This window comes from Mauremys reevesii, linkage group 7 (genome assembly GCF_016161935.1).
Source record: "Mauremys reevesii isolate NIE-2019 linkage group 7, ASM1616193v1, whole genome shotgun sequence".
Classification (NCBI taxonomy): Eukaryota; Metazoa; Chordata; order Testudines; family Geoemydidae; genus Mauremys; species Mauremys reevesii.
In genome coordinates this window covers 75,225,755-75,248,285 of record NC_052629.1, presented here as the reverse complement: position 1 = coordinate 75,248,285, position 22,531 = coordinate 75,225,755, and the positions used below count along the sequence as shown (strand labels likewise).

The window sequence follows — 22,531 nt, the reverse complement described above, 5'->3', positions numbered from 1 at the left end:
CTCAGAGGTAAGTGCTGATCTGGTGGCCCTCACTTTGTCCTAATGTAAATGGCCACACAAGGAGTATTGGGAGGCAGTGGAGAATCAGGACTCTGGTCCTCTTGGGAGGATGGAAAGCCAAGGGCAGAACCCTTTCGCTGGAAATAGCAGCATGGCTTTAATGATTCATTTCTGCTGCTATCGAGCTAAATGTGAAAAGGCCAACTAACATGTTAATCGCCCCAGTGACAGGAGATCCTTGTGAGCCTCAGATGAGGGCCTGAGCTAAGTGGATATGCCATCATTTCCTTCTGGGCATCTTAGGTTTCTAGAAGACTCCAGAAAGAAGATGAATTGTGACAAAGCCAGAAAACTTACTAGCTTAATCAGTACTATTGTGAGGAAGATCTTTATCTTAGACTCTGGTATCTGAATTTGTGGTTCTAGTAGGTATATGTAGCTCAGATAGTGCTGGGATAATAAAATATTTCAGCTTCATAGTTCTTATGACTTAGGGTATGTCTACACAGCAACTAGATGCTTTTGGCTGACCTGTGCGAGCCAACTCAGGCTTGCTGGTCTTGGGCTGCAGGGCTGTGTCATTGCTGTGTAGACTTCCAGGCTCTGGGGCTCTGCAAGGTGGAGGGGTCCCAGAGATCAAGTGGAGTGCCCCAGGGGTTGGTCCTGGGCCGGTTTTGTTCAACATCTTTATTAATGATCTGGATGATGGGATTAATTTCACCCTCAGCAAGTTCGCAGATGACACTAAACTGGGAGGAGAAGTAGATACGCTGGAGGGTAGGGATAGGGTCCAGAGTGACCTAGACAAATTGGAGGATTGGGTCAAAAGAAATCTGATGAGGTTGAACAAGGATAAGTGTCGAGTCCTGCACTTAGGAAGAAAGAATCCCATGCACTGCTACAGGCTGGAGACCAACTGGCTAAGCAGCAGTTCTGCAGAAAAGGCCTTGGGGATTATAGTGGACGAGAAGCTGGTGTGTGCCCTCGTTGCCAAGAAGGCCAACGGCATATTGGTCTGTATTAATAGGAGCATTGCCAGCAGATCGAGGGAAGTGATTATTCCCCTCTATTCGCCACTGGTGAGGCCATACCTGGGCATCCAGTTTTGGTCCCCCCACTACAGAAAGGATGTGCAGAAATTGGAGAGAGTCCAGCGGAAGGCAACGAAAATGATTAGGGGGCTGGGGCACATGACTTACGAGGAGAGGCTGAGGGAACTAGGGTTATTTAGTCTGCAGAAGAGAAGAGTGATTTGATAGCAGCCGTCATCTACCTGAAGGGGGGTTCCAAAGAGGATGGAGCTCAGCTGTTCTCAGTGGTGGCAGATGACAGAACAAGAAGCAATGGTCTCAAGTTGCAGTGTGGGAGGTCTAGGTTGGATATTAGGGAAAAACTATTTCACTGGGAGGCTGGTGAAGCACTGGCATGGATTACCTAGGAAGGTGGTGGAATCTCTATCCTTAGAGGTTTTTAAGGCCCAGCTTGACATAGCCTTGGCTGGGATGGTTTAGTTGGTGTTGGTCCTGCTTTGAGCAGGGGGTTGGACTAGATGACCTCCTGAGGTCTCTTCCAACCCTAATATTCTATGATTCTATGATCAGGCTCCAGCCTGAGCCCAGAAGTTTACACAGCAAGGGAATAGCCCAAGCCCCATGAGCCCTAGTTGACTGTCACGGGCCAGCTCTGGATGTCTTTCTGTGTAACTACACCCTGGAATTGCACTTGTGCCTTAGCAGAGAATAACATACTTATCCCATATAGTGGTGCCTACTGGTCTTTGGGAGCTTACATCATGGAGACAAGAGCCCTTTGACAAAGTATTTTTAAATACCCACTTGCTTTGCTCCTCTATTCAGGCCATTCAGTGTTTTGGGGGCAGATGCATGCAATAAAAATCAATTTTGGTATTCTGGCTAGAATTTACCTTTTACACCTGTTGTGCTTGCAAGATCAGATGTTGAAAGCCTGTAATGTCAACATTAATTATGATCAGACTGGTCTCTTTACTAATTTCTAGAAGGCAGCAGTACCTTACCATACCTCTCCTTCTCTTCCGTAGATATCTGAAGTGGGGAGAGACTCCTTGCCTTCTTGGCTGCATTGGGAACCGAAGAGTAGCACCTTGGAAGGTTTGCCCCTGGATACTGACAAGGGTGTGCATTACATCTCAGTGAATGCAGGGCAGCTGGAGCCCAATGGAAGTTATGTGCCCCAGACCACCAATGTCTTTTCCATTGAGGTTCACCCTGAAGACCACAATGAACCTCAGTCAGTACGAGTGGCTTCCCAAGACCAGAATGAGGCAGCACCATTCATGTGTGGCACTGAGGAACCAGTCACAATCCTGACTGTAATTTTGGATGCTGACTTAACAAAAATGACACCAAAGCAAAGGGTTGAACTTTTAAACCGAATGAAACGTTTTTCAGAGGTGGAACTTCATAACATGAAGTTGGTTCCTGTTGTAAATAATAGACTCTTTGACATGTCAGCCTTCATGGCTGGGCCAGGAAATGCAAAGAAGGTGGTGGAAAATGGGGCCTTACTCTCATGGAAATTGGGATGTTCTTTGAGCCAAAATAGTGTTCCCAACATCAGCAACGTTGAAGCTCCTGCTAAAGAAGGTGCCATGTCTGCCCATCTTGGCTACCCTGTTGTTGGCTGGCACATTGCTAACAAGAAACCTCAACTTCCTAAGAGGATAAGGCGACAGATCAATGCCACCCCTACACCTGTCACTGCCATCGGGCCACCTACAACTGCTATCCAGGAACCACCAACCAGAATTGTTCCCACCCCCACGTCCCCAGCCATTACACCACCCACAGAAACAACAGCTCCTCCAGTAAGAGAGCCTATACCATTACCTAGGAAACCTACAGTTACTATTAGAACAAGAGGAGCCATTGTTCAGACACCAACTCTAGGACCAATTCAGCCAACCAGAGTAGTAGAAGCCACCAGTACTATCCCTGGGCAAATTCGCCCAACGATGACTGGATATGTAGAGCCTACTGCTGTGGTTACACCAGCCACAACCACTACTAAGAAACCAAGAGTGACCACTCTGAAACTAGGCACACCATCAACAACAGATTCCTCTACAGCTACAACTCGAAGGCCTACCAGAAGACCCAAAACTCCTCGACCTACCAAGCCCCCTGGCACAACCAGATCACCAATCACAAAGTTGGAAACCCCCTCTCCACCAACCCGCATACGCACTACTATTAGTGGTCCTTCCCGTGTGTGGGAGCCAAATGAGCCACCAAGGCTGACCAACCACATTGACAGGGTGGATGCATGGGAAGGCACTTACTTTGAGGTTAAAATACCTTCTGATACATTCTATGATAAAGAAGACACCACCACCGATAAACTGCAATTGACTCTAAAGCTGAAAGAGCAGAAAATGGTGGAAGAAAACTCCTGGGTCCAGTTCAATAGCACTAGTCAACTAATGTATGGAATGCCTGATCACAGCCACATAGGGAAGCATGAGTATTTCATGTACGCCATGGACAAAGGTGGCCTCTCTGCCGTGGATGCTTTTGAAATACATGTTCACAAACGGCCACATGGGGATAAGTCTCCAGTTAAATTCAAAGCCAGATTCCATGGAGACCATAATGCAGTGGCCAGTGACATCAATAAAAAGATTCAGTTGGTAAAGAAGCTGGCTTTTGCATTTGGTGACCGGAACAGCAGCACAATTACCTTACAAAACATCACCAAGGGCTCCATTGTAGTGGAGTGGACAAACAACACTCTGCCTCTGGACCCATGCCCGAAAGAACAGATCAGAGCCTTAAGCAAAAGAATCTCTGATGACTCTGGTGGTCCTAGTCCAGCCTTCTCCAATGCCTTAGAGCCGGAGTTCAGGCCCATAAATATTTCTGTGGTTGGCTCCGGCAGCTGCAGGCACATTCAATTTATTCCAGCGGCTAGAGATGGCAGGATTATCTCTGAAGCCACCCCGACATTGCTGGCAGGTAAAGACCCCGAGAAGAGCAGCGAGGATGACGTGTACCTGCATACTGTGATCCCTGCTGTGGTGGTTGCTGCTATCCTGCTGATCGCTGGCATCATCGCCATGATCTGTTATCGCAAGAAGAGAAAGGGCAAACTCACCATTGAAGATCAGGCAACCTTCATCAAGAAAGGAGTGCCGATCATATTCGCAGATGAGCTGGATGACTCCAAGCCCCCCCCTTCCTCCAGCATGCCCCTGATCCTTCAGGAGGAGAAAGCCCCTCTTCCCCCTCCAGAGTACCCAAACCAGAACATGCCAGAGACCACCCCCTTGAACCAGGACACCATCGGGGAATATACTCCATTGCGGGATGAAGACCCCAACGCACCTCCATACCAGCCTCCCCCACCTTTCACAGCACCCATGGAGGGTAAAGGCTCCCGCCCGAAGAACATGACCCCCTACAGGTCTCCACCTCCATACGTTCCCCCTTAATGAACAAAAGATTCTTTGCGGAGTAGGGGCCTCTAGTCCCGTGCCAGGGTTGTCTGTAGGGACTGATGGCCTGAAAATCCATTGCCAACCAGAAACACCACTTGGAATCCCAAACCGCAGCCAGCCCCTCTCCGGAAATGTTCGCTCACCAGAGTGCTAGGGAGACTTTGGGACACTGATTTTATTTTTGCCTAACAGCTTTTATTTTATTTTATTCATAGAAAATTCTTCTTGGCTCAAACGTATTTCTAACGGCAGGCTTCTCAACGCGTCCGCGGACTGGTGAAAAGGGAGAGGGATGGCTGGACGTACAGGCAGCACTGGGGGTGGCACTCTGAGGCTCTGCTGTTTGCCTTTAACACTAACTGAACTGTTTTTTCTATTCACGTGTGTCTAGCAACAGGACGTAACATGAAAGGTAGCCTACAAATAATGACATTCAAGGGACTTTCTGAAGTCAAGGCTGAGTTTTTACATTTAATCTGCTGTCTACCTGAAGTTGTCTGTGTAGTTTTTGGGATGGGGGAGGGGAAGTACCTTGCTAAAAATCAGCTCCAGAGGTGTTTCAAACCCAGTTAGAGGATGGACCTAGCCAGTGTTTTTATCAGAGGAATCCTATTTTTTCACGTATTGTAAAATTGTCGTCAGCCTGGGTGTGGGCACCCTTTGCCAAGCGCCCAGGAAACTCCCTGCCCCTGCATAGGCCATTGCTGGCCTGCCAAGATCGCCCTGCCCGTCCTCATGCTGCTGGAGAACAGAACTCGGAGGTGCCTCAGAGCAGCCTGGAAAACAGCCATTGGGTAACAGAGAGTGGGGCTCAGTCAGGCTCAGAGGGGGCAGCATCTCCACGGTGGCCCGCATGGCTGTGGTGTGTGCAGGCCAGCGGTGGGGGCGCTCTGCCAGGAATGGGAGAAGGTTTTATACTGCCCCGATTCTCCATGTAAGTAGCGAGCGCTGGGGTTTGACACACTTTGAGGTATTTTGGCAAAGATGCAATATTTTTATGTAGTATGTTGCTATCTCCTCACTTCTCCTTGAGCGTAGTATTGACACAGCTTCTCATCCATCCCCTTTCGCTGTCCCAACCCACTTGTGCTGTGCTACCCTCACACTCACGTGCACATTACATTGGCGGTTGGGACCTCCGAAGTGCCAGAAATGGCTGAGTAAAACTCTCAAATCTAATTTTTTACTAAATTTTTTATACAGCTTCAGATTGTTTTATTAAAAAATCATTAAAAATGGTAACACTGGCAGCAGTTTGTACGAGCTTAGAGCAGCTCCATGGGACTGACTGCATTGCTCACTTTGAGTTCTGTCTCTTAGTCACTGTTAGATATTAGAGCCATGTCTAGGTTTCTTGCCTTTTTAAAATGAACTTTCATCTTCTCTCCTGCGAGGTTGGGGTTGCCCTGTAGGCTGCTCCTGTGCTTTTTTCCTTTGAACTAAATCATTTTAAGCATGGATTTTTCTGGACCGTTTGAGAACTATTTTTGGTACATTTAGAGGGAGGAAAAACCCTTTGCAATAATGTGGCCCTGCCCTGGCTGGGGCTGGCTGGGCAGGTTCTGGCTGACTTTGCACACCAAGCAGACACTTTAAGCCATATTGACTGTTTTGCAAAGTATGTTTGTGTGCTGACGTGGCCAAGTTACACAGCAGTAGGTGACTGGAGAAAATGACCTTCACCTCTTACTTGCTGGGGTGGCATTTCCCATCAACCCTTTTCTCGAGTTCAAGGGAGTTTGCCTGTCAAAAGCAAACACTAGCCTAATCTTGTTAGGGCCTTAGCTCAGTAGGGTCTGCTTCTGTACCTGCAAGGGGGTGGGAAGAGTGAGGTTGGGGTGGCTGCAAAGTGCACCTCAGGCAGGATTTTATTGGTGCTGGCTTTACCCCACACACCAATTGTGACTCCTCCTCTCCCCCTGCAGGAGTGCTGGAACTGATCAGACTTCCTAGGAGAGCACTGGCCCATTTTGTCCTGTCTGGCTATGGGGGGAATGGGAGTTTCGTCACCCAGATGCTCTGTTGGCTTTGTGCTGCACCTAGAGCTGTGTTTGGAAGCCCGTTGCAGCTGGGAGTAGATTGCAAGGGCTGAGCTGGCAGCGGTGCATTTTGGGTGCCTCTCCAGCAGGCCTGAAGTTATTCCCACACACGCAAGTTAGAACAGGCTCCCAAACAGTGTCATTGTCCCTAGCAACCACAGCCACTCCATACTGGCCATGCGCAGGCGCACATGCGTCAGGCCTGGGCCTACCTGTCACCATAGAAACTGGAGGCGAAGGGGCAGTGAACAGAATAATAATAATGGCATTCTCAGCGGCCGCCTTCCCCTTAGCACCAGTGCTGTTTGTTTATGCCACTAGACACTGTAATGGTGAGAGAGACTTGTATTAAAAATGTGTTCACCAATCACTGCTGTGTTTTTATTCCTCGTATGATTATTTTAAAGATGTTTTCTGCATTCTGTAAAGAATCCTATCAACTAAATAAACCCGTGTACTTTACTACACCGGCGTGGGCTCACACACTCTTCCTCCGCTGCTGGCCGCAACCATGCCTCGTCACCCACCCAGCAGGCTTCTGGGGGCAGAGAGCTGCAGAGCAACTGCTGTGGTGGAGCTCCAGGCCCAGCAAGGCTTGGGGGCAGCTCTCTGAGGGTATTCTGGGATGTGGGGGCTTTTACTAAGAGCTGCTGGCTTGCCATCAGTTGTGCCTGGTGCTGCAAGGCAGGGTGTATAACTGTCTGTTTAGATGAGAGCCTCTCCCATTTGTATGCTCTCTAGGTCAGAGTGAAGCAGACAGAGAATACAGGTGCTTGAGTTACTGCAGGGAATCCCAATCTGCCACCAGCATGCTACTGAGAGGTGCTGGGTACACATCAGACACCCCCCCCGCCCTTATGGCCACAGGTGTGACTCCCACTCATCCATCTATGCAAGTCCATTGAGACTTGAGAGCATGGGCAACAGTGATGGCAATTCTCCCCCCCCATGCTATGCTGGGCCTTAGCCCTGGCCTGAGGGGTCCACTAGATGAAGATAGGAATCCCAGCCAGGGTTTGAACGAGATTTTAACCAGTTCCAGTGAAGCCCAGGTTTGAACACAGTCCAGCAGGGCTTTGCTCACGCAGCGGCTGGTGTCACTAACCCAGCCACTCGCAGAAAGTTGGTGGTTCGCTCTCCACAGGGAATTGTACATTTGCTTTCCCTGTGTGCTCACAGCACAAACCTTGCTCATCCTATCAAAAACAAGACTGTGTGACTAATCACAGCAAAGCAGATGAGATTCCAAATGCTTAGTCACAGACAAAATGAAATTTTGAGAAAATGGGGATGAGTTTGTGCATCAACTGTTTGCAGGGACCCACTCAGCTCTAATTCAAGCTGCTGAGCATCTGGCATCTCAGGCCCAGAGCACTGGACGGTCCATGCCCAACCCCCAGCTAATCAGAGCAGCTGGGCTGTGCCCTGGCGAGGCAGGGAAGGCCTACCACGCGAGCAGTTCTGCCCCTGCCCTATACTCAGACAAGTGAGGTGAAGCAAAAGTTCCATGCATCCCATTATTTTTCTTATCCCACCACCTTGTGTACTCTGAACATGGCTTCCATCCACTGCATGTGTCATGGTACCAGCTCTCCTGAACTACAGGGAAGCGTAGACCCAAAACTTCACTGGCACTAGAGCACTAGTGAGAGGCAAGTTTGGGGGGTAGGGAGAAGCCAGATGTGAGGAAAAGAGAGCTGTTGCCATTAGAGCAGGCAGAGAGAATCGCTTCTGACTAGATAAGTTGTCGGGTTCCCAAGTTGAGGTTAATTAAAGCTGGAGAGACTGCGGCAGGGCCTAATTTCCCAGCCTTTCAAGGACACTGCACTGATGTTTCTCTGGCTGCTGGGCAGCTGGCTGAGGACATGGGCTTTAACCTGTGGTGGTTGTTCCCTGTGAGGACAATATGGACTCTGGAAAGATGGGTAGTTGACAACCCAGCACATCTGGTGCCTACTGCATTGAGCCACAGCAAGCTTGTATCTTTCTGCTCCTCTCCTAGGTGTATAGATCTTGTTCTCCCCAGAGGCTGGGCACTAGATAGGTCAGTGGGCTGTTAATCGTTTTGCAGCCAGAGAAAGGGAAGGGAGACAGAGAAAATGGAAACTTAAAAAATAGCTTTATACATCATTTGTTACAGGGGTGAGCGGGGTGTCCCGGGGCCACTGTCTGTGTGCACCTCACTTCCCCCACTTGTTAGAATATAGATATGCAGGGCTGCCTGTAAAGGCCTATTCTTTAAGAACTTAGGTGTATTTTTATCACTTAGCTAGTTACAGAGGTCTAAAACAATCAAAATCACAGTCCGCCTGTGTATGGGCCTTCTCTCACTAGGATAGTCTGAGTCCTGGTTCTTAGGCTAAGGCCTTTGGCGAGGCAGCCATAAGCTGGAAAGCGTATGGTCACATCCTCACATCCCAAACCAGTCACATTGAAATAAGATGGTATTGGGCTGTTAGGAATATGATCCTGTCCTGATAGTGCCCATCACCACCAGATAAAGATGATTAAAGCAAACTTAGTTTGATAGCATCCTGTCTGGCAAGAAATCACTTCTCAATAGTTGTGGTTGTAAAACATAGAAATGAGGGTTTCATCTTTATGACCCCCACTTTTCTATTAATCTGTCTGGTTCTCTAATTGTATCTGTCTGCTGTATAATTAATTTTGCTAGGTGTAAGTTAATTAGGGTAGTGGGATATAATTGGTTCGAGAATTATGCTACAATATGTTAGGATTGGTTAGATTTCAGTAAAATGATTGGTTAAGGTATAGCTGAGAATATTACTATATAAACGGGTCAAACAGGAAGTGGAAGGGGAAATTGGAATCATGCTTGCTAAGGGAGGTGGGAACGGGGAACAGGGACACAGGCAAGGCTCTGCGGCATTAGAACTGGGAAGGAGGACACGGGCTAAACGCTCTGCGGCATCAGAGCTGGAAAGGGGGACACTGGGGAACAGACTCTATCGGCGTATAGAGATAAGCTCAACTGGTGTGAAGGGCTTCGGAATATGTTTGCTTGGAAATTAACCCCAATAAACATCTCATTGTCTGCGCTTCGGACTTCTGGTCTTTTGCTGCTTGCTGTCTGCGTGACAAGAACCAGGGAAGCAGGAGGGTTGAGGGAAAGCCCTCTAACGCTGCTACCTGTTGTGCCTAACTAGGTGAAGGAGCAGCTCTTCTGCCCCACTTCCTTTGGGAAGGTGGTTTGTGCAGCTGGTGGCATTGCTGCTAAGAGCCCCCAGCCCCACTTCATTAGCTTTCCCTACACAACTGGCAAAGGATGAAACAGACTCAAAAAAGCAAACTACTCAGCTGGCCCGATCCCCCTTTCCTTCTTCAGCTTTCTCTCCCTGCCCTTCCCACTGTAGCGCTCAGCAGCCTCTCCTTAGGCTCAGCCAAGGGCATGAGGAAGGTGCATTCTAGCTAGGGTTCCCCTAGTTATTGATCCTTTACAAGAAGCACTTCTCATTCCTTCAAAGTAGGGGACCAGGTTATGGTCTTAAAGGCGCTCCAGGCCCATAAGATGGAAGCGTCATGGGAAGGGCCATTCACGGTCCAAGAGCGCCTGGGAGCTGTTAACTATCTCATAGCATCCCCCACCTCAAGCCTAAAGTGTACCATGTTAATTCTCTAAAGCCTAATACTTGCTGCCGAGTTTTCTCACCTGTTCCTTAACTGCCATTTCAGCATGCCAGGCTGCAGCCCCTTTTCCAGCTCCTCAAGACTCTTCTAAGGTTCTGTCTGCATTTTTCCCTTTTCCAGCTCCTCAAGACTCTTCTAAGGTTCTGTCTGCATTTTTCCCTTTTCCAGCTCCTCAAGACTCTTCTAAGGTTCTGTCTCCTAATTTTTGCACACCCTGTTCGTAGCCCCACAAAGTCATGAGACCTCGTCGACCTCGTCCTGGCATGGGCCAAGGTGCCCATTTATAACACCAGGAGGAAGATGCTGCACGGGGAGGTTCTCTGTGACCATGAGGCCTACTGCTCTTCCTCCCTATGATCACGTATCCAGGCTATTCCTCTGGGCTGCATTCACTGTCTCTTTCTAGGACTCTCTAAAGAGCAGTGGGTGCTGTCTGGTGCTCTCTGCTCGGTGCCCCCTCTGAATCCCTTAATGGGACCCACACATCTGTCCTTTTTTTTTTTCATTTGTTGTTCCCTGAGTTCAGTTGAACCCTGGGTTCAGTGAATCCTCTCCCTAGGCTGTGGGAAGAGCATCCCCAGGATTCACTAGGTGGAGCCCCAGGCACTCACTCCGGCTCCTGTTACGGGGAGGCGGACGCTGCAAGAGGCAGGAATAAGGCAATTTTTAGGGCCGGTGGGTGGGGAGTTAATTTTGTACTTTCAGGGAGCTTGTGCTAGTGGCTGCCTCCCACAGCACTGCCTTTCCCTTGCAGTAGCTCCCCAATCAGGCTCAGGCTAAGAGCTGAGTTTTCACTGAAAACTGCTGCCCCAGCCTGGGCTCCCCTCCCATGTCCTAGCTCCACAGCCCAGTTCTGAGCCCTTCTGTGGAAACCATGCTTGAAAAATGGTCTAGAAAGAGAGAGCTTAGCATGGGGATCTGTGACTCACCTCAAATGATACACTCTCTCTGCTTCCCAATGTCCCTCTCTAGCTCCCTGCAGAGGCTGCTGCTGTGTGCTTCACATTGGCTTTCCCCAGTCCTGTCTGTGCAGCCCCCACTGCCCTAGTCTTGGCTTTGAGAGATGAGCATGTCGCCTGCGCTCTCCCCTGGGCATCTTTTCCAAGATCCTCCCTGCTGCGGGATGGGAAGGGTAACAAGCTGCCCTTTGCATTCACATGTGGCTGCAGGAATTCATTGGCCTTGGAGATTGCTCTTCAAGCTGAGTGCTCAGCACAAAGGCCGGTTCATGCCACGCCATGCCAACACAGTGTTGGTGCAATAGGAATAGTGGGCAGCTTCCCTGGGCAAGGCCCAGAGCTGCTGGAGCTTCAGGCCATGCTGCCATTTGTGTGAGCTTCCCACAGCTGGGCATGTGCCCTTCCCCCACTGCCAGCTAGCAAAAGCCCCTGGTGGGATTAGCTCAGTTGAGCATACAAATCTCTCCGTGTTGTGCAAAGCTCTCCGTGTCATTCACTCCAAAGGCAGAAAAGGTTCCTCAGGATGTTTGGCAGGCACCCTCCTCAAGGTGGGTGTGCCTGCGGGCCCTGTGAACAGCAGCATCCATGGGCTGTGCCTAGGCCACATGGAGCCTCATGGCCCCCACACCTGAGGGTGCCACTGCGATGAAGTGGGGATTTTCCCTTATGTTGTATATGAGCCTATGTGAATGTTGAATGTTGTCTACATGAATGCTGTGTGAGCCTCAATTTCCCTGTGTGTTGCACCAATGTCTAGGTGGTGGGATTAAGGGTGTGTGACTTTTGCGGAGGCTGCTCCAGCTGCCTGCACTGATGCTATAGACACCCCTTTATAAGCTGAGACCCAGAAGGGGGATGCGACCAGGTGATTCTTGGCCTGGGAAGCGAGACAAAGGCCGGAGGAGGAGCAACGGGCAGGGCAGAGGCCAGGCAGCTGGAAGCAAGTCAGTCTCGGTTGGCTTGGGGCAAAGCGGGCGGACCAGAGTCCTGGCTCTGGGCTCCCATCCCCCAAAGATGGACGTAGCTGAAAATCACTGACTTACGTGCTAACAAGTTCTGTCCTATGCTGTGTTCCTGTCGACTAATAAAGTTTCTGTTTTACCAGCTGGCTGAGAGTCACATCTGACTGTGGAGTTGGGGTGCAGGGCCCTGCAGAGCATCCTGCAGAAAGTGACTGGGAAGCAGTAAAATGAAGGGGGATTAACGAGAGATGGACGTGCTGAAGGCTTTGAGTGGTGCAGTTCCAGGAGGCAGAGGACCCTATGACTTAACCCCAAGAGAGAGTGGACCCCCGAGAAGGGCTGTCACACTGAAGGGGTTCCTCCCAGGGATTGTGGGGAGCTGAGAGAGCACAGGCCTGTGAGTCCATGACCACATGGGAACAGCATGGAGATGGCTTATAAACATCTCAAGAAGGACATTGTAGAGCTGTTCAGAGAGAGGGGGCTGTACTTTGGAAAGCTCACTAAGGCACAGATGGTTGCTAAGTTGGAAGAGTAGGATCGCTCTAAGGAACTGGTTTCTGACCTAGCTGGGGCCATGAGAGAGGCTGGGAGCAGCTGGGTGTCCTGGAGACCCGTGTCCCCGACCAGCCGGGGCTCTCCACCAGCTTCCCTGATGGTGGATCTAAGATGGATGGAACTGGAGCTGAGATCAAAGGAGTCAGAGGACCATGAGAGACAGATAAGGCATGAAGCAGAACAGCAGGAGAGACTGAGGCAGCACGAACTGGTGAAGGCTGAGATGAGAGGCAGAAGGACCCATCCAGGAGTGAGTGGGGATGGACCCCAGGTGCCAATTCCGCAGCGAACCTCTACACTAAATTTCTGCCCCAGGTTAGGGAGGAGGGGAGATATAGATACCTGTCTTGTGGCCTTTGGGAAGGCTGGCAATTGGAACCAGGCTGGCCCTGTGGAAAGGCTCCAGTATCTAGCCCCCTTCCTGGGTCCCAAGGCCATAGAGCTGTTTAGCCAGATGGGCAGGGTGGCACACTGGCTCTCACTCCTGGCCCCAGCATATATGTCTGTGTGGACTCTCCTGAGCTCAGGCCCCCTAGACCCGCAATGGGAGCGGAATGTGGTGGTAAATGCAGAGACATTCCTTGGGTGGCGAGATCTTGGGACAGAGAGAACTGTTGCCAGGCCCTGGGTGGTGCAGCCTCACCAGATACTGAGGGGCCATGTGACCTGGGTGAAGGTCCCAGGGATAAAGCCTCTCACCCTGTGCCCCGCCTATGGGTCAGATCCCTGTGCAGACACAGGAGAGGTCAGGCTGGCTGGTAGTCGGGGTTCTCCAAGATATTGGGTGTGACCTCCTGTTGGGGGATAACTCTCTATTTGGGACAGGATCCAGGCTCTGCACCTGTAACAGTGAAAGATTTGAATTTGAATCCAGGGAACCAACCAGCTGAGACTGAAGTGGTCAGTGAAAATGCAAATGACCTGGCTGGCAGGGGGGAGGAACTGCTAAGCTCAGGATACCTGCCTGTCTGGCCCCAGACCCATGGATCTGAGTGGAACAGAGAGATACTTCCCACCCCGCTACACAGGGGGGAGGTGGCTCATGCTGGCTCTGATGCTGTGAAGAAATCAGTGGGCTCCCTGCCTGCCCTCACTGGGACAGCAGGGGAAAAGCTGAGTCCAGGGGGATCGGGGACCCCAGCTGAGTGTGGGGAACCACAGCCAGGGTAGGACAGCTGCCAACCAGGGCTGCCTTGTCCAGAGGTGCAAAAGACCTGGGACAAGGGTAAAGCAGCCTTGGGACACCGGCCTTCATAGAGGAGCTTTTCGGAAGGTGGCTGTGGACTTGGTGAGGGACGAATGGGAGGGGAAGGCTTCCCCCGATGGGGAATCAGTGGATGAGTATGTACTGACTTTCCGGGAAAAGCTCACTGAGCTCATGGGTCCGGCCAGGGAGAACTGGGCCAGGGCCCAAGTGAGTCAGAAAGTCTGGTCCGACCACTCAGCCTATGGCACTGGGTACCAGGTGAGGGTTCTCATCCCGGTGAGGGAGAACAAGCTGCCTGGGACGGGCCCTTTAAGGTCATCAAACAGCTGAATGAGGACAACGATGTGGTGAAACTTCCCAACCAGGCTTCAAGGGGACCAGGTACTCGGAGAGGCTGGTACTAGCCATGTGTGGCCTGTGGGAGAAGGGGGAAGATCCCTGGTTGGGTCTCTTCCCTGAGACCAGAGCCAATTCCTGTCTCTGGCCAGCTAACTCCTGCCCAGCAGGCAGAGGTCAGAGAGGTGCTGCATTCCTACCAAGAGCTGTGTTCCAACAGGCCTGGGCTCACTAACTGAGCTGTCCACTGGGTGGAGATGGGAGCCAGCCCTCCCATCAGGTGTTCCCCATTCAGACTAACGGGGAACACAGCACGGGCTCTGGAGGGAGAGGTCAGAGACATGCTGGCTTTAGGGGTGATCCAGCCATCCTCCAGCCCTGGGGACCTCTTCCGTGGTGCTGGTCCTCAGGAAAGATAGGCCACACAGAATTGGATCGACTCATCAGAAGCTCAATTCCATCACCATGTCTGGTGCTTACCCATGCCTAGGCCTGATGAGGTCCTAGACAAGTTGCAGGGGGACTCGGTACCCCATGACCAGAGATTTCATCAAAGCCTACTGGCAGGTGCCTTTGGATCAAGATGCCAGGTTGAAACCTGCTTTTGTCACCCCTTTGGGGCTGTACAAGTCCCTAGTCCTACCTTTCAGCCTACCAGCGCCAGGTGGATCAGTTATTGAGGTGGATGGAGACTTTTACTCTAGCGTACATTGATGATATTTGTGCCATTAGCCTGGTAGGACCAGGTGTCCCAGGTGAAGAGGGGGCTGAGTTGCCTCGAGGATTCAGGGCTGACTGTAAAAGCTGGGACGTGCAAGGTGGGGATGGCAGGGGTGTCGTACCTGGGCCACAAGTTGGGGAGCAGCTCCCTAAAACCAGAGTCGACCAAGGTGGGGGAGATCAGAGACTGGCCTGCTCCCCAGACTTAGAAACAGACCCAGGCCTTTATTGGGATGGCAGGGCACTACCGGAGGTTTGCCCCACTTTAGCTCTATATCTGCTCCCATCACTGAGCTATGCAAGAAGGGTGAGCCAGACAAGCTGGTCTGGACTGGGCAGTGCCAGAGGGCTCTCTGCACACTGAAGGAGGATCTGGTCAAGGGCCCGGTGCTGGGAAATTCACACTTTGACAAGCCCTTTATGGTGTTCACTGATGCCCCAGACACAGGCCTGGGCATGGTGCCGAGGCAGGCCAATGCAAAGCGGGAAAAACTCCCCATCATGTACCTGAGCAGGAAGCTGTTGCCCCAGGAGCAGAACTATGCAGCCATAGAGAAGGAATGCCTGGCCCTGGGGTGGGCTCTTAAAATGCTGCAGCCAGATCTATTTGGGTAGCGCTTCACTGTGTACCCGGACCACTTACCCTGCCATGGCTGTGCCATATAAGAGGGGCCAATGCCAAGCCCTGAGGTGGAGTCTGTCCCTCCTGGAGTATGAGGTGGAGGTGGTCCACGTTAAGGGGAGTTCAAATGTTATAGCTGATGCTTTGTCCCAGAGAGGGAGGCCAGAGCTTCTTCAGGTCACTCGCTAAAGTGACCCTGCTCAGTTCAGTCTCGAAGGTGGGAGAGATGTGACAAAGTGGGGATTTTCCCCTGTTATGTTGTATGTGAGTCTTACTGCTTTGCATGAATGGTGTGTGTGCCTCAGTTTCCCTGAATATTGCACCAATGTCTAGGTGGTGGGAATAAGAAGGTGTGACTTTAGCAGAGGCTGCTCTAGCTGCCTGCACCAATGCTATGACCACCCCTTTATAACCTGAGACCCAGGATGGGGATGCAACCAGGTGACTCTTGGCCTGGGAAGTGAGGCAAAGGCCGGAGTAGGAGCAATGGGCAGGGCAAGGGTCAGTCAGCTGGAAATGAGTCAGTCTCAACTGGCTTGGGACACAGGGGGAGGACCAGAGCCCTGGCTCTGGGCTCCCCTCCCCCCAAGATGGAGTTGGCTGAGTCACTGATTTATGTGCTAACAAGTTCTGGCCTATGCTGTGTTCCCATCGACGAATAAACCTTCTATTCTTCGAGTGATCATTCATGTCCATTCTAACCAGGTGTGCGCGCGCCACGTGCACACCAGCCAGAAGATTTTTCCTTAGCAGCATCCATAGGATTGGCCTGGGAGCCCCCTGGAGTTGTGCCTTCATGGCACCCAATATAGTGCTCTGCTTACCCCCACCCCCTCAGTTCCTTCTTACCATTGCTAACGGCTAGCTGGAACATAGCTCACTCTCGTGGCGAGCGCTTTGGCAGTGTCTTCTGTAGTTTTCATGTACATATGGTGTAAACAGTTCTTTAGTTAGTTAGTAGTTATGTAAGCAGAGTCAGGATGAGTTCTACCCTGACATCTGGTGGTGAATTATGGCGAGTGTGGAAAAGAATTTCAGGGACTGATCTTGTTTGCATAGGCACACCCACCCCGCCTAGCATAAGTCCACGGCAGCCCAAAATGGTCACTTTGACAGCTGTGGGATCCCCAATTTCTCTGTTATTGGGGCAGGCAGAATAAAGTGTTGTTACCTGTTATGTGAATGAAGGACTATGAAACTGTTTTATGACAGACGGTCTCATCATCACCTAAGTAGCACTTGCTAGACAAGGGACATGGGTTCCAAAACCCAGTGAATTGAGAGAGATTGGGGACTGGTATGTGTACCTGATGGGATGGGCCTCTTTTGAGGGCCCGGAACACCAATTGCATCGCCTTCTCTCTCCACTGTTGAATAGCAGAGCTAATTTTGATTCTGATTCCATTAGGAGTCTAGCTAGAGGCTGCTGAGCTGAATTTACTTTGGGCCAATGGTGCACCACCACTGGGGCTCCACTACTACAAGCTGAAGTCACTGAAAGAGCTAAAATCACTAGAAGAGCTGAACTCTGTGTTAACTAGTGGGGGAGCTTGAAGCTATATCACTAAGCAGCTGGCAGAGCGGAGCAGTTTGCAGAACGGTTGGTGCAGCCCACGGAACAGTGAGTGGAGAGGAGTGAAGCTGAGCAGTTTGTGGGACGGTTGGTGCGGCCCACGGAACAGCGAGCGAGCAGAGTGGTTTGCAGGGACGGCTGGAGCAGCTCACGGGTCAGTTGGAGGAGTGGAACGGCTGGTGGAGCAGAGCCGTTCATGGTGAAGGCTGCAGCAGAACTCCACGGAGAGGTGGGGCAGTCAGCCTCGGACCATGTAAGGTGCCCCTTAACACCCTGTGTGCCCCCACTCATCCATCTATGCAAGTCCGGGCTGGTGGTGTAAAACTCTGTAGATAAACTTTTGAACTCTGGGGTGGCACTGACCAGGGACAGAGATTTTTGGGTTGTTGGATTTTGGGGTGATTGGACTTAAGACCCTAAGGGGAAAAGGACACTGCCAAAACTTACTTGGTGGGTCTTTTGCTCATGGTTTATGTTATGAATCCTGTTTGTGGTGTTTCCCCAATATGATGCCACATTGTTTCCCTCCTTTATTAAAAAGATTTTGCTACACTCCAACTCTGTGCTTGCGAGAGGGAAGTATTGCCTTCTAGAGGCGCCCAGGGGGCGGGGGTGGTATGTAATTGTCCCAGGTCACTGAGTGGGGGCTTGAGCCAGTTTTGCATTGCATTATTGAAACGGAACCCCTGGATACTGAACTAGGCCCTTGTTGCTACCAACTCAGAGGGGCAGAAGGGTTACAGTTAGATACAGTTTTAGTATTTTAGCTTTGTTTGGGGGGCTTCCCCCCCATGACAACATTTCCCCACCTCTGAGGTATGCCTGGGACTCCAGGGTTTAAGTTCTGTTAGGACTGTGGCAAGTTTATGCCCAAGAGTGACCCTCACTCTTCCTGTCTGCGGTGTCTCGGAGAGAGCCACCAGAAAGAAAGGTGCAAGATCTATAAGGGTTTCCAACCCAGAACCCTTAAAGACCAGGAGCAGAGACTTAAAATCCTGCTAATGGAGGTGGCGCTACGACCATACTCTGACCCCAGATCTGCAGAACCTGTGCTAAGTACCTCTTTGTCAGTACGCAGTGGTCTGGTGCCAACAGTGAGTGAACGGGTGCCGACTAAGGACCCCAAGTCACCTTGGCACCATCATGGCTCGGGCCATAAGAAGTTGTCCTTGGTGTGGCACTGCTTTCAATCCCCAGTGCCACTAAAGAAGAGGCCAGAGAGGGGTCGGTCCCCCCTTCCAAAGCCTAAAGGGTCGGTGGCATCCATGAGTGCCTCGGGACAGACCACCTCATCCCTGCAGCCCTGTAGGGTCTCGTTGACTCCTGCTCCGGCTGGGGTCCAGTCGAGTCCAAACCCCCCACAGTTCCCGGATCACCAAGGCAACCACCTCCAGCTCCCATTGACACCAGAGGTGTTTGAGGCAGCCAAGGACCTGATGCGCCTCCCGGTGCTGACCTCCCCACAGTGGAGGGACAAGTTGGCACCCATTCACTCACTGTTGGCACCAGAGCACTGCGTACTGAGGAAGAGGTAATTAGCGCAGCCCCACTTCCAATCTAGGGGAAAACTGATGGTGTGCTGATCTCCATCCCCGGTGCACCTCTCCCTGGCACGCCCCGTCCACGTAAGGGAGCCGCACTGATCCCTGGCCTCTCGGCACTGCTTCTCCGTGGTCGTCCTACTCTGAGACCTCAGAGTCGGAGGTGGACTCCTATCACTCCAGCAGGTCCAGGAGTAGGCAGTCCAGATCCCACCGGAGCCACCAGCCCTACCTAGCACTGTGGCTGCAGCAGTGGCAGCCATCATCCCAATGGCCCTTTTGGACACCCTGGGTGTACCACCAGAGCCAGGGTCAGGTCCAAGGTCCCGTTCAGCATCGGTGTCTTCGGTGTCCTTTGTTCCACTGCAAGCAACGCTGGCACCACCTACAGCGGCACCGCCAACTGAAGTGCCAGCCCCGCTGTTACAAACAGCAACTCTGTCACCAACCCTTCCATTAACGGCACCGCCAACGGCTTCAGCTCTGACTCCACCAGCATCGATGAGGTTGGCACTGCCAGATCTAGCGGCTCCCGCACCAACCGCGGCACCGAGGCTCCCACCTCCCGCAGCCCCGGCACTGCATCCCATCGAATACTGCATGCTGAGAGACACAAAGGGCGCTGAAGACAGTGAGCAAGGTCCACTGCCAGTTCTATCCGCCTCATCCTCGCCAGATGAAGCGGTCATGGGGGCGTAGGTGGCTCCAGCTCTGGAGGATAATCGGGTTCTCCAGCAGCTCCTGTGCCGGGCTGCCGAAAGCCTGGGCATACGGGCATAGGAGGTGGCAGAGGAGTTGGACTCAGTCATGTATATCCTCGCATCCTTGGGTCCGTCGTGGGTAGCCCTGCCACTTATAAAGACAGTAGTTGATACTACTAAATCCCTGTGGCAGACCCCTGCTTCTCTGGCCCCTACGGCCAAGAGAAATGAAAGGCGATATTTCGTACCATCTAAGGGGTATGAATACTTATATACCCAACCACCCCACAACTCGGTGGTTGATGTGGCCAATCAGCAGGAACATCAGGGCTTCCAAGGCCCTACCCCAAAAAATAGGGAGGCAATGAAACTAGACCTGTTCAGCAGGAAGGTGTATTCGACGGGGGACCTACAGCTCCGCATCGCATAGCAAACCAGCAGGCCATCGTAAGCAGATATGCACACAATACCTGCACTGCCATGGCCAAGTTTGCGGAGCTCCTGCCACAAGACTCTCACACTGAGTTCGCCGCACTAGTGGAGGAGGGGAAGTTGGTCTCCCGAGCTTCCCTACAGGCGGCTTTGGACACAGCGGATGAAACCTCACGCACACTGTCCACGGGGGTGGTAATGAGGCAGGGCTCCTGGTTGCAGGTCTCTGGACTACCACATGAGGTCCAGCAAACGATCCAGGACCTCCCCTTCGAGGGCTCGACCATGTTTTCTGAGAAAATGGACAAGAGACTTCATAGTCTGAAGAACTCGAGGGCCACTCTAAGATCTCTGGGGTTTCACACACCAGCTACTCAGCGTAGGCATTTCAGACCTCAGCCTACCCCTAGGTTCTACCAGACTCAGAACCTCCAGGATGTTCCTCATAGGAGGAATAGGAGTGGTAGGAGAAGGCAGCACCCCTCCTCAAGGCAGAGCTTGGTCAGCCTAAGCCTTTGGCCGTCCCCAGACCTTCCTTTTGAAGGTGCGTTCAAGGATGGCTCACCAGTTCGGAATCTGGATCCATCACCTCTCACCTTCTCGTCTCATCTATCTCTTTCTACCATGCTTGGTCCCATATCACCTCGGACCGTTGGGCGCTCCACACGGTAGAGGGGGGATATTCCATCCAATTCTGTGCCCTCCCACCTCTCCACCCCCCTTCCCTGTCCCTCTTCAGGGACCCCTTTCAGGAGCAACTTCTAATTCAGGAAGTGCAATCCCTCTTCTCGGTAGGGGCTGTGGAAGAGGTTCCTCGGGGGAAAGGGACAAGGGTATCTACTCCCGGTATTTCCTAATACCAAAAGCCAAGGAGGGCCTCATACCCATCCTGGACCTGTGGCAGCTCAACAAGTTCGTAAAGAAACTCAAGTTCCGCATGATCTCGCTGACTTCCATAATCCTCTCATTGGATCCAGGAGACTAGTACGTCACCCTCAACTTGAAGGGCGCGTATTTCCACATAGCAATAATTCCTTCTCACAGAAGTTACCTCAAGTTTGTGGTAAACAACAGCTACTATCAGTTTACCATCCTCACTTTTGGCCTGTCAGCAGCACCTTGCGTTTTCAACAAATGCATGGCAGTCGTCGCGGCGTTCCTGCGCAAGTGCCAGATTCAGGTTTTCCCTTACCTTGACAACTGGCTGATCAAAGGCCACTCCAGATCCCAAGTGGAGGAACAGGTCGGCTTCATAAGAAGGACCATCCTCGAACTAGGTGGTCTTCTCAACGAGGCCAAATCCACTCTGTCCCTGGTGCAGAGGATAGAGTTTATAGGCCAGGGCATTCCTCCCGGAATCCAGGTTTCAGTCTCTAGGGGACATCGTATGGGGCCTCAGACAGTTCCCTATGACTACAGCAAGGAACTGCCTGAAACCCCGCCATCCCGATAAAGGCCTGGACCTGTTTCTTGGTCTGAGGAATGGGCCAATCTCTGGTTGTCTCTACCTTGGCCGGCTCTGGGCTTGGGCAGCCACTCCCCACTCTGTGGCCCCGGTACGACACCTCTGCAATCCCAACCTTACACTTTCCAGTTTTTACTATCAGTTCCTACCTCCTTGAGGCAGCTCAGCACCCTCTTTGCCTGGGACACATGTTCCTCCCAGGTCTGGCTAAAGACACAGATATCATCATTGTACACCAGGGTCAAGTTCTCCACCCCCCTCAGTAACCGATCCACCTGGCGCTGGGAGGTGGCCAACGCCCCCTTGAGATAGAAAGGCAGGACCAGGAACTCAAAGACCCCCAAAGGGGTGGTGCAAGCAGTTTTCAACCTGGCATCTGGGTCCAAAGGCAGTTAGTGGTACCTACCAGTCACCCTTGGTGAGATCCATAGTAGAGAGGTAAGGAGCCCCTCCCAGCTTGTCTAGAGTCTCACCAGGCCTATGCATGGGGTAGGCATTGGCACTGCAGAGTGAAGTCCCCTCCACTAGCCGGCACTGCTCCCACTCCAAGAAGCAGAGGAAGACTCAGTGGCACCAAGCTGGGCAGCCTGCAATCTCCCTTGGGACCGAGGCCTCTGACTCGCGTTGAGTGGAGTAGCCCAGTCCTGTCCGTGCGTGCCTCCCCTGCGGTGAAGATGCCATCAACGCCGGAGGCTGCATAGGCTGCACGTGACATCTTGACCCTCCCGGTACCTGGGGCACTGCCAGGGATGGGCCCCTGGTCTCGAGGGAAGCCGCCACTGGGAATATAACAGACCTCCCCGACGCAGTACAGTCCCCGCTCCTCGCGCCAGACCTCTACTCCACTCAGGCTGACCAACTCACTGCCGACACGGGAGTCTCGGGGCTCCTCCACACCTCGCGACTGGGGATGCAGGCACCGTGACAAACGTTGCCGATGCTCTTCCTCATGTCGCAGTTACTGTAGCCGATCCTGACACCGTCGACTCTCTAACTCGAGTTCCCACTTTGCCAGGCATCGCACTCGGGACTCCCTTCGCGGTTCACCGGCACGTCGTAGCTCCGGCCGCCGGGGCGAATACAGGAGCAATACCTCAGACGAGTACCGATCCTCGACGTTGAGGTCCTGGTCACGCGGAAGGCACCGTTGCAGGCACCTCAGCTCTCACCACTCCTACGGTACCATACAGTCGATGGTGATCTCAGCATTGGTACCCAGCCACCCGTCACCAAGGTTCAGCTGGAACAAGTGCGCTGCCCAGCCCTCAAGTCAGTCAGTGGCACGGGGCAAGGG

The 22,531-nt window shown here is 52.1% G+C and overlaps 1 protein-coding gene across 3 annotated transcripts in view; it reads left to right on the top strand.

The window, feature by feature from the left end:
- Positions 1-6,978, top strand: part of DAG1 (dystroglycan 1) — a 140,986-nt gene extending 134,008 nt beyond the window's left edge. For all 3 annotated transcript variants that reach the window (XM_039480775.1, XM_039480774.1, XM_039480776.1), the window contains exon 3: positions 2,060-6,978. In XM_039480775.1, the coding sequence (XP_039336709.1) occupies positions 2,060-4,468 (2,409 nt within the window). In that variant the 3' untranslated portion in view covers positions 4,469-6,978. The remainder of the gene's footprint in view (positions 1-2,059) is intronic.
- The last annotated feature ends 15,553 nt before the right edge of the window (positions 6,979-22,531 follow it).